General features: G+C 47.0%; 1 protein-coding gene across 3 annotated transcripts in view; it reads left to right on the forward strand.

The window, feature by feature from the left end:
• Window positions 1-12615, forward strand: part of LOC138283999 (dual oxidase 1-like) — a 785394-nt gene that overhangs the window by 683781 nt on the left and 88998 nt on the right. For all 3 annotated transcript variants that reach the window (XM_069222331.1, XM_069222330.1, XM_069222332.1), the window contains one exon: window positions 513-612. In XM_069222331.1, the coding sequence (XP_069078432.1) occupies window positions 513-612 (100 nt within the window). The remainder of the gene's footprint in view (window positions 1-512; window positions 613-12615) is intronic.

Below are 12615 nucleotides of genomic sequence, written 5' to 3' on the forward strand. Positions count from 1 at the left end.
ATTTTCCATTGCGAACTAAAGAGGGTTCCTTTATGGCTTGCTGTGATAGCAACAATTGGATTGGTTTGAAACACTGTGTTGATGAGAAAAGAAAACGTGTTTCTAGAAGAGCAGAAGTTCAAACTAAGCAGTAACTCATTCATCAATTTTTCTGAGTCGAGTGCCCCACATAAGAGGCAGCGGTTGCGGACCTTGAAGTGCCTTAGTACTTTGAGTTTCCTCAGATGCAAACGATGGCAATAGACAAGGTGGCAAAACAAGCTGGTCATAGAAACAGCTCTACGTTCTTGCTTTGTCAGTCCACCTTTTTATACTGCCTGGAATACTATGAGTATCCTCCATAAATCTGGATCAAGCACAGACATAGAAGGTTCAGGGTTGAATTGTACATTATAAAGGTGATTGCTACTGTGGTTGGTAACCGGGGGAGCTTTTTATAAAGGTCCAAATGGTTGTGCTGTCGATCAGGATGTACCTGAAAGATGACTGCATGTTGTTTTCTTTCTTTACAGTGCTCCACACGGTTGGTCACACAATTAATATCTACATGTTCTCCATCAGCCCTCGTAGCATCCTGTCTTGCCTCTTCCCGAACGTCTTCATTGATGATGGGTAAGCACTGTCTGTCAAAACATTGCAACGATTTTAACCACCTTTGAAGTTTCAATGGGGAACAATTGTGAGAAATGCCATTGATTTTGTTGTCTTCAAACTCTTTAGGATATTTAAAAAATATTTCTATTAAATGTCAATATCAAATTACACTAATTAGTATGATTTCTATATGCCAATTTCAAATTATACTAATTAGCATGCATAAATATCTCTCTCGAGTTCTCTCTCTCTACACACATTTTGCTATTCAATGTTGACATTAATGCAACACCACTTTCAAAGTTCATTAGTCACAGCTATTAGGAATAAACAGAAGAGGCGATAGTACAAAGTATCTTGTTGATTAGGGTACAGTCCTTCAGCTGTCACCAGCCTTACCATTTGGGTACGACATCCTTATTGCTCCATTTCTCATTATGCCTGTCTGTTATTCTTCCAGTCTGCCTGAGCTGAAAGATGGTGCTTCCCTTGCAACCTCATGAATGCTATTGGAGCTATCACCTTGCTGTCTGTGGTGTAAATTATGTTTATTGTTTCTCTTCATGTTTGAAGCCTGAGAAAGGAAGGACTTAATGAAATCGAGTGATCAGGTCATTCTGTAAATGAAAATACAGAATAGGTTGAGGCCAATAGCCACAGACCTGTCATTGCCTAAGAGTGTACTTGAGTCCTTGGGACAAAGAAGAGAAAGCCATGGCTACAGAGTGAATTATTTCCTAGTCATATTGTTGAAATGTGTGACTGAGATCTCTTCCATGGAAACATTAGGGTGCCAACATATTTCCCAATTACATCTCTACGGAGTTGTGAAACCAGTTCTCGTGATACTGTGGATCGTTTAAAGTTTCCGGTTGCTGGCTGTAGCATTCAGAGGAGACTTTAGGTGACATCGTGCTACAGATATATTGATTCTATGAGTGTAACTGTATTACGTTCTCCTCGTTACACAACATCCACACGAATTGGTAAGTTTTGTGTGTATTTTATGCACTTTTTTAAGTTCCTCCTTATATTGAAGCAAGTCTGGCAAACGATTCCCTCATGTCTCCAACCACCGCCGTCTCCTTCTCGGAATATTGGTGTCCTCAGGGGAGTCCATGACAACCACAACATTCCGTATTCTATTGTGGATCCACACATCCCCTTTCCTAACACCGGTGTACAACTTAAACTTGCTAGCTTTAACTAAACGAATGACATGAGATAGTACATTTTTACATTAACATATTTACATATACCATGTCTATATATGCCACACAAAAAAATATATATATATAATTTTTTTACAGTTGAATGCTACATTTCCTACTTCATGTAATAATCTTTCCACCACCTTGGTTTACATCTTTTGCATTGAGAAGGTTGATGTATATAACCTGTCTGCTCAAATTGCTTCAACTTGACATCCATTTTTGAATGCCCATTTTCGTTTTTAGCAACAGAATTATCACAGTCAACATTAATTCTACCATTCTGCTTTATCTGTTTGTCATTTTTCCCATTATGCATGTCATCTCCAGACGTTTTTGAAACGTTGACAACTTTACTCAAATTCCAAGCATTCTCATCCGATAATTCTACCACTTGATTGCCAATTCTTATGATCGTCATTGGCTCCGAATACCTAGATTCTCCAGCTTTAACCATTCTATCTTTCTTTACACTCACACTGTCTCCCACCTTCAATTCATTTAGATTTTTGCATTCTTTTTCTTTTTTCCGATCTGTTTCATCCTCACAAAAACTTTTATCAACAGTTTTACCTTTCCCTCCAGTCATACTCACATCTTTTATAGCCAACATCCAAGATTGTCTTAAGTTACATATGGGTAGTCTATCTCTCATCTTTTCAAAAGGTGTCTCGCCCCACGTACCAAGGGTGTGGTGCGATAACTATACAGTAACTCATTAATGGCAGAAAAAACAAGTTCTCCCATTAATCATGGCCAATTGTAACCCTTCCTTTAATAATTGAATCCATCTTTCCACAATACCGTTGCTCTAGGGATAGTAAACCGAAGTCCTAATATGCTTTATACCTTGATTAGAAAGGAAAGATATAATTTCTCTAGTGGTGAGTTGAACGCCATTATCCATTACTAAGCATTTAGGAAATCCTTCCCTTTCAAATACATCCAATATAGTGGACACTTAACCAAACACATGGCTCCAGCAATGTCTAATGAAATTCTTTCACAAATCCTCTTAGGCCTAGTCACTGTTTTTTTCACATGCAACTTTTGGGATTTGTCAGTTCTAGAACAATCAATGCAAGACCTAACTTTATCCTCAATATATCTATCTACGGCTAGTCACCAGTAGCCACTCCTGATCTTCCTTGTCATACTAGTCATCCCAGGATGCCCTTCATGAGCCACGTTCAAACCTTTCTGCCTCAAGCTATGTGTTACTACCATTTGTTCTCCATGAAACAATAAGCCTTTCAAATCTGACAGTTCTTCAGCTACATTAAAATAGGACAACACATTGACCCTCATTACAAGTTTGGCAGTGTGAGGACCACCATGGTGGCGATGGTGGTCACACTGCCACCGGGCCGGCAGAGAAGACCGCCATATTATGACCATGGCTGTCTTCTGAACCGAACACAGCCAATCCACCGCCAGTACCGCCAGTGCAGACGGACTGTGCTGGGTGGCTGCAGGTATCATCAGGCCTGCGGGGACCATGTTCCCACCACCAGGATTTTCGCCGCAGTCATACCGCCACCAAAACCCTGGTGAAAACTAACCGTATAAAAGGGGACACTCATCTCAGGAACACAGACACGTTCCAAGCCCCCATGGAACCAGAACTTGAAGTCTTCTCAATGCTCCTTCTCACCCTGCATCTTCGGAACCAGCGATGACGAGGAGGACAACAACTGTAAGTACACACACCTAGCACACACTTGAGGGAAAAGTTTTAGGACACATGCACACACACATCCGGGACAGCCAGCAACATGCACACACACACACACACACAACCACACACCCATACCAACACACACACACACACACACACACACCTATACACACACTTGCACACAAAACACACACATGCACATTATCAATACACACACCACGCACAATACACATGTGCCATACACACACCGCCCGCACATCACCACCATAGGCCAACACACATATACACAACACCAGTGAGTCACACAACATCAGAACCGCAACTACACAAATACTTGCCAAAACATTGCACAGCACACCTACACATTACAACACATGCCGACAACAACATGCAAAGACAACACACAACGCAGATGACATAGGGATAACCACACACATGGGTGCACACACAACAACCACGCAATGGCACACAACACCACCACAACACATCACATCACATACAATGCTCAACTCAGCTACACACATGCATGGAACCACAAAATCATATCAAACACACAAAGACCATCAGCAGCTGTACCAATGCCAGGCCGCCCCCCCCCCCACATGCCTTTGAGGCACAACAGCCAGCTCTACCAACACACAGAACTCACACACCCACAAACCAAAGCCCACATACACAAACCAGACATGTTGAATGAAAGGTAGGACAAGTAATTCATCATCAACACCAACGATAGGTTGGCCCTGATGTATTAAAACTTAAATAGAAATAAGTAACTAGATACAGGCAAAATGCTATTGGCCAGTCCATGTGTCACTGTGCCATGACACAAATGGCACGTCTCAGTGCCCCAACTTGACTCCTGACTGCAAAATCACCTCCACATGGTTGGGGCATAAAGGGGGCAGGGAGGCACCTCGGGGTGATGAGGTGGTGGTTGTGTGTGTTTTGGATTTGGGGGGGGGGGTCCTTGTGTTCTTGGCAGGGGATGGAGCGTGGGCAACACCGGGAAGGCACAGGAGGAGGTTGAGGTGGAAGGGCTGGAACTGTCAGGGACACAGGGTACATCAGGGACTGATGGGGTGGGAGAGGGTCACGGAGATGGGTAAACTCATAAAGGAAATGTTTCTTAGAGAGACAAGGGCAGTCATGGGAAAAGAGTTTGGTAGTTGAGGCAGTGGGAGTGGTTGTCAGATGTGTCTTTCTGTGTGTGTCATCGGTGCAGATGCGTGAGTGGAATGCTTGTGTTTGCTGGGATTCTGTTGGGTGGGTGAGTACAGGTGTTTAGTTGTCTTGCGAGGAGGGAGGAGGAGGTCCTGGGAATTGCCATGATGGATGGGTGACTGTGTTGGAGTGGTGGCTGCAGGAATGGTGGATGTTCTGCATGTCAGGGAGTTAATGGTTATGGTGAGTGCGGATATGATATGATGACTGGGGTGGATGTTTGCAGGTCAGCTATTGTGGTGACTGTGGGTAATATGGGAGTGGTGGATAGATCAGAGAGTGTTGATTTCATGCGAGCAGGTGTGAGTGGTGCAGTGTCTGTGATAGAGGGGGTGGTGGGGGTTTCTGTGCAGGCAGGGGATGTTGTTGTGTCTGCATGTGGGTGTTGTCTGTGTGCCTGCTGGTGATTGGTCCTGTGGTGCTTGTGTTTGTCATGTGGAACAGTGTCTGTTGTAGTAGATGCATGTATGTGTAAAGGTGTGCTCTGGATGGATGTGGGGAGAGGTGATTGTGATTGGGAAGAGGTAGGTGGAGGGGGGACGGTAGACAAAGGAACACTGGCTGCTGTCAGGGAGGAGGCCAGAGCCTGAAAGGATCTCTGCAAGGCAGCCGTGAATGCCTTCCATGAACGCATTGCTCTTGAGCCGTTGCCCCTAAATGGCATTCACAATGGTGGTCTGACCCACAGAGATGGACTCCAGGAGGTCAATAGCCTCCTCACTTAGGGCAACAGGGCTGACTGTAGCTGGGGCTAAGGTGCCTGCAGTGAAGGAGACGCCCACCCTCCTGGGTGAGCGGGCACGGGCAACTTGGTGGGGAGATACGGGGAGGGAGTAAGGAGGTTGGCGGACAATGATGGTGCTGTGGTGTTCCTAGATGGGTCCGCCACTGTCAGGGAGTGTCCCCTGGAGGAGGATTCTGTGGATGATTGCAGGAGGCTGGTCTGGCTTATAGTGGGTACCAGATGGTACTTACACCTTGTGCCAGGTCCATTTATCCCTTATTAGTAGATTAGTAGTGTTCTAGCAGCTTAGGCTGATAGAGGTAGCTATAGCAGAGCAGCTTAGGCTGAACTAGGAGACATGCAAAGCTCTTACTATACCACTTATATCATAAAGCACTATATCATAAGAATCACAATACTCAGAGGGGCATATTTATACTCCGTTTGCGCCGGAATTGCGTCGTTTTTTTTTACGCAATTCCGACGCAAAACTAACTCCATATTTATACTTTGGCGTTAGACGCGTCTAGCGCCAAAGTCCATGGAGTTAGCATCATTTTTTAGCGTGGACACCTACTTTGCGTTAATTATATGCAAGGTAGGCGTTCCCGTCTAAAAAATCTACTCCGAGGCATGTGCGTCGGATTTATACTCCCGGGCAATATTCACGCCCGGGAGTGGGCGGGTCAAAAAAAATGACGTACGGCCGCTTTTGCGCCGTTTTTTAGCGCCTGCAAAAGGCAGGCGTTAAGGGACCTGTGGGCTCTGAAGGAGCCCAGAGGTGCCCTCCCATGCCCCCAGGGACACCCCCTGTCACCCTTGCCCACCCCAGGAGGACACCCAAGGCTGGAGGGACCCATCCCAGGGACATTAAAGTAAGTTCAGGTAAGTTTAAAAAAAAAAAATTTTGGTGGCATAGGGGGGCCTGATTTGTGCCCCCCTACATGCCACTATGCCCAATGACCATGCCCAGGTGACAGAAGTCCCCTGGGCATGGCCATTGGGTAAGGGGCCATGACTCCTGTCTTTGCTAAGACAGGAGTCATTTCTATGGGGGTTGGGAGTGAAAGAAAATGGCGCAAATCGGGTTGAGGCGAAAAAATTGCCTCAACCTGACTTGCCCCATTTCTTGACGCCCAAGCCCCATATCCCCCTACGCCGGCGCTGCCTGGTGTACGTCGTTTTTTTTAACGCACACCAGACGGCGCCGGCGGCTAACGCCGGCTAACGTCATTCAATAAATACGGCACCCGCATGGTGCTTCAGAATGGCGTTAGCCGGCGCTAATTCTTTTGACGCAAAACTGCGTTAGCGCAGCTTTGCGTCAAAAAGTATAAATATGGGCCAGAGTTACTAAATATAAAGGTACTTTATTTTAGTGACAATGTGCCAAAAAAACATCTCAGAGGATATACTCCCTTAGGAGGTAAGTAAAATACACAAAATATACACACAAACCAAAATCAGGTAAGTAAACAGTTAGAAACGTGGTGCAAACACTGTAGAATGTAAAAGGATGCAATGGGCCTGGGGCAACACAGACCATATACTAGAAAAGTGGAATGCGAACCACTTAGGGACCCCAGGCCTAGTGTAGTGTGTAGAGGGTCGCTGGGAGTGTAAGAAAACACTAAGGGTGTCCAAGATACCCCCCCGAGACCGTGAAAAGTAGGAGTAAAGTTACCCTTCTTCCGCAGAAACACACTAAAGTCGTGATAGGAGATTCTGCAAGGACAACAACTGACTGCAAAGCGCTGAAGACGTATTTCTGGACCTGAGGACCTGTAAAGGAAGAGGACCAAGTCCAAGAGTCATGAAAGTGTCCGGGGGGCAGGAACTCACTAAACCCCGGATGAAGGTAGAAAATGAATGCCTCCGGGTGGAAGAAGCTGAAGATTCTGCACCAACGGAAGAGGCCAGGAACTTCTCCTTTGCACAGACGATGTCCCACAGTGTGCAGGAGGATTCAGAGTTGTTTCCACACAGAAAGACCACAAACAAGCCTTGCTAGCTGCAACAGTCATGGTTAAAGAAAATGGGTGCTGCCTGGGCCCAGGAAGGACCAGGAGGTCGCTCCTTGGAGGAGGAGACAGAGGTGGCACTCAGCCGCACAGAGAGCCCATGCAGAAGCAGACAGCACCCAAAGAAGCACTTGAACAGGCATTCAATAAATCTGAGCACAGCGGTCGTCATAATACTACAAAGGAGGGTCCCACGAAGTCGGTGGTCAACTCAGCAAGTTGAGCAATGCAGGACGGAGTGCTGGGGACCTGGGCTATCCTTTGCAAGAAGGATTCCTTGCAAAAGTGCACAGAAGCCCTAGCAGCTGCAGTTCACACAGAACACAGGATTACTGTCTGGCGTGCGGAGGCAGGGACAATACCTCCACCAAATTTGAACAGAAGGACCACTGGACTGTCAGGGTCACTTGGATTCAGCTCCTCTGTTCCAGGGACCATGCTCGTCAAGATGATAGGGGAACCAGAGGACCAGTGAAGCAGAAATTTGGTGCCTGCGTTAGCAGGGGGAAGATTCCGTCGACCCACAGGAGATTTCTTCTTGGCTTCCAGTGCAGGATGAAGGCAGACAGCTCTCAGAGCATGCACCACCAGGAAACAGTTGAGAAAGCCGGCAGGATTAGGCGCTGCAATGTTGCTGGTAGTCGTCTTGCAACTTTGTTGCGGTTTTGCAGGCGTCCTGGAGCAGTCAGAGGTCGATCCTTGGCAGAAGTCAAAGAGAGAGATTCAGAGGAACTCTGGTGAGCTCTTGTATTCGTTATCTGATGAGAAACCCACATGAGAGACCCTACATAGCCCTGCGAGGAGGATTGGCCACCTAACCAGGTAAGCATCTATCAGGAGGGGTCTATGACGTCACCTGCTGACACTGGCCACTCAGAGACCTCCATTGTGCCCTCACACCTCTGCATTCAAGATGGCCGAGGTCTGGGACACACTGGAGGAGCTCTGGGCACCACCCCTGGGGTGGTGATGGACAATGGAGTGGTCACTCCCCTTTCCTTTGTCCAGTTTTGCACCAGAGCAGGGGCTGGGGGATCCCTGAACCGGTGTAGACTGGCTTATGCAAGGAGAGCACCATCTGTGGCCTTCAAAGCATTTCCAGAGGCTGGGGGCGGCTACTGCTCCCCAGCCCTCAACACCTATTTCCAAAGGGAGAGGGTGTAACACCCTCTCTCGGAGGAAATTCTTTGTACTGCCTTCCTGGGACTGGGCTGCCCAGACCCCAGGAGGGCAGAAAACTGTTTGTGGGTTTGCAGCAGCGGTAGCTGCAGTGAAAACCCCAGAGAGCTAGTTTGGCAGTACCCGGGGTCCATGCTGGAGCCCCGGGGATGCATGGGATTGGCACCCCAATACCAGATTTGGCATGGGGGAACAATTCCATGATCTTAGACATGTTACATGGCCAAATTCAGAATTACCATTGTGAAGCTACATATAGGTATTGACCTGTATTGACCTATATGTAGTGCACACGTGTAATGGTGTCCCCGCACTCACAAAGTCCCAGGAAATTGCCCTGAACAATGTGGGGGGACCTTGGTAAGTGCCAGGGTGCCCTCACACTTGGTAACTTTGCACCTAACCTTCACTAAGTGAGGGTTAGACATATAGGTGACTTATAGGTTACTTAAGTGCAGTGTAAAATGGCTGTGAAATAACATGGACGTTATTTCACTCAGGCTGCAGTGGCAGTCCTGTGTAAGAATTGGCTGAGCTCCCTATGGGTGGCAAAAGAAATGCTGCAGCCCATAGGGATCTCCTAAAACCACAATACCCCTAGGTACCATATACTAGGGAATTATAAGGGTATTCCAGTGTGCCAATCAGAATTGGTGAAAATGGTCACTAGCCTGCAGTGACAATTTTAAAAGCAGAGAGAGCATAAGCTCTTAGGTTCTGGTTAGCAGAGCCTCAGTGACACAGTTAGGCACCACACAGGGAACACATTTAGGCTACAAACTATGAGCACTGGGGTTCTGGCTAGCAGGATCCCAGTGAGACAGGCAAAAACAAACTGACATACAAGTAAAAATGGGGGTAACATGCCAGGCAAGATGGTACTTTCTTACAATTATGTAGATGATCCGGTCTCCCCCGTGGCACTCCCCTCAACCTCCATCCCACTGGGTCCCTCAGCCTCTGTGGAATCAGCCTCCTGGGTCCATTGGCTGCCTCTTCCCCATTCACTTTTGCCCCTTCTCCTTCACCAGATGATACTGATGAACACAAAAGGAGCGAAAGAGAGGGAGGGAGAGAGAAGAAAGGGTGGAAAAGGGTCAACACCTAACTTCCATAAACACATATGAACATGTGCCATTTTCACAAAACATCTCATGGCCGGGCATGCCATTGCAATTACAATCCAAGTCTGATAATACCTATTGCCCATGGAAAACTGTATTGGACATTTACATCAGATGTGCACACAAGTACAGATATGGACATGAAGAAGGCAGTGGCTCGCCATTGCAGCAGTAGAATTGGAAGGGAAATGTAAAAAATGACACGAATACACAACCAGGGCCCTTATCACATCGTGTCATCCTATAGTTGTAAGTCCATGTCCACACAATGATATTTACAATAGCAGCAATTGCTGTACAATCTGCCCTCATGTAATCTCATTTAGCAGTATCCAATTGTTGTGTCCCTACAAATCCCTAAACTCTTAAGGTGACATGTGTTGGCATAGTCACCTATCAGGGCAATACTCCTGTTCCATTGAGGCCCTTCTTGTGCTGGACCTGTAAAGCCAGACCCACAATAAGTCCGTGGGAGCAACTGTACATAACCAAGACATTCTCAGTTCATGGAGGAGACTATCCACAGATAGGATTGTACTTACACCAATGATACACTGATGCTGATGTTTGGAGCTGGTCAGACACAACGCTTAGGTTGAGAAAACCACCCCAACCTTGGGAAATGCATCATTTCAATCCAGTAACAGCATTGTCTTGTCACACATAAATCATATTTACCCTGGCTGGGTCACTGATACCCATTGTCATTGTACATATACCATTGTCCACAATCACAGTAATCCAGTAGTAGCCTACCCAATCCCACTCAAGGCCTGACAATGACCAGGTCACAGTCAGTACTCACCCCCTTGTGGCTGCTGTGCTGCCCTCAAGCGCCCATCCACCTCAGGTTAGGCCACCACCAAAATGCAGGCCATTAGGGAGGTCAGGGTCCGACGGGCACCCCTCACTCGTTGGGAGCACATCCCTAGCTCGGCCTCCAACTCTTCCGGGCTCAGCTTCTCAGGTCCTCCCACTGATTCCGACAATGTGTGCTCACCAGCTATAGACCCCAGGGTCTGCACTTGCTTGCAATGGCACGCCAAATCCCTTTTTTTAATGGGCGCTGTCTTGGATAGGTGACACGGACAGGAGTAGAAAGTGATTAGGACTGGCACAAAGTATACAGCGTTGGCCTACACACATCAGACACACCACATCAGCATCCACATCCATCATAACGGGTCACACTCCTAATATCCATGCCCTCAGCATGCATGTACTCTGTGGCCAGGATGCCTACGCCATTCAATATGACACAAACCCCTACCACATACGACAGTGTCATGGGGCTCACCTGCTCCTCTGGGGCCCCATACAGCTGTCAATACAGGGATAGGACCCTTTTGACCAGCTTCTCCAGTTCTTCTTGGGTGAAGGCCTGGGCCCTATTACATGCAGGATCTAGCATGATGGCTCCCAGAGACAGTACACAGCAGCTCACATAGTGGAGGTGTAGCTTGCAGGAATGTCAGGAGTCAAGTGAGCTAATTGTTAGAAAATGTCAGTCACGTCCACCGCGTACATGACCATCACTGCCGGCAATGATCATCATTGGCTCCAGTCCCTATAGGCAGTATTCTTAACCAATGAGAAGTTGCACGACGGTTGCTACCGCCGTGACGGCATATGCCAGCGGACTTGCATCACTTCCATCTGTCCTGTGCTGCAGGACAGACTCCTGCCATCTTATGTACAGTAAATGGATTGTTGTTGAAAAATAAGTGCGTCATGACACTTATATGTCCAGAATGCTGTGCATGCCCATTTTGTACCATCATGTACTGGCACATACATGTCACATTCTACACACAGTGCTGTAAGATGGGCAGAAATCACATGAACTGCATGTTGTATGCAATGCTGCACCGTAGATCACTGTAACATCTACATACATGGCCCATGTGGGACCCATATGTGCAGACAACATGGGACATCACACATGTTGTGTGGCGCAAACAATGTACATGACCAACGATGGCTGGAACAGATGGTAGAACGGTCCCTCCTGCATACACAATGTAGTGTGTGTCACATGTGCAGGCATGTATGCATAGTTTGGTGTGTGACACAACATTTTGTACATCTAACGTGTGGAGTGCTGATCACAATCTACATTCTCTCCTCTCCATCCTAGATACCATGTAATGAGGAGAATGACAAATGCACCGGTGTACAGTCCGCTAGTCAACATCGCTACCTAGGAAGAGGACACATCGTCCAGACCTCGTGTCACTATCGTGGAGCTCTGTACCCAGTTGGGGCCAGATCTACTGCCTGCCATCCACAATCCCTACGCCATCCCTCACAAAGTACAAGTCTTGATGATACTACACTTCCCAGCAAAAAGATCCTTTCAGTTCACACTGGACTTGACTGCAGGGAAGTCACAGCCATTTTCAGTTTCATTTTTAAGGATGCACTGTTTGCTTTCCTAAAACACAAGGGCAGCTACATCAGGTTCCCCATACTGCAGATTTGGCAGATTTGGCTAGTCTAAAGGCAGACTTCTATGACCTTGGACACATTCCTCACGTAGGTGCAATTGATGCACCCATATTGCTTTGTTTCCTCCCTCTGTAAATGAACAAGCATATAGGAACCAGAAAAACGTTCACTCTGTTAATGTGTAGGTGGTGTATTTGGTGGACCAGTACATCTTAACTTAAGATGACTGCCAAGTTTCTGGGATCTGTGCATGGCATAATGAGGAACAGCAATGTCCCACACATGATGCCACGTCTACTGAGAGAGAGGGATTGGCTCTTTGGTAGGTATCAATATGGATGTGTGTCTCTGTTGTAGCACCTGCCAACACATTATTCACTGTGGTTGTCCCTGGTTTGTAACATGCCCTGCC

This window comes from Pleurodeles waltl, chromosome 3_1 (genome assembly GCF_031143425.1).
Source record: "Pleurodeles waltl isolate 20211129_DDA chromosome 3_1, aPleWal1.hap1.20221129, whole genome shotgun sequence".
Classification (NCBI taxonomy): Eukaryota; Metazoa; Chordata; class Amphibia; order Caudata; family Salamandridae; genus Pleurodeles; species Pleurodeles waltl.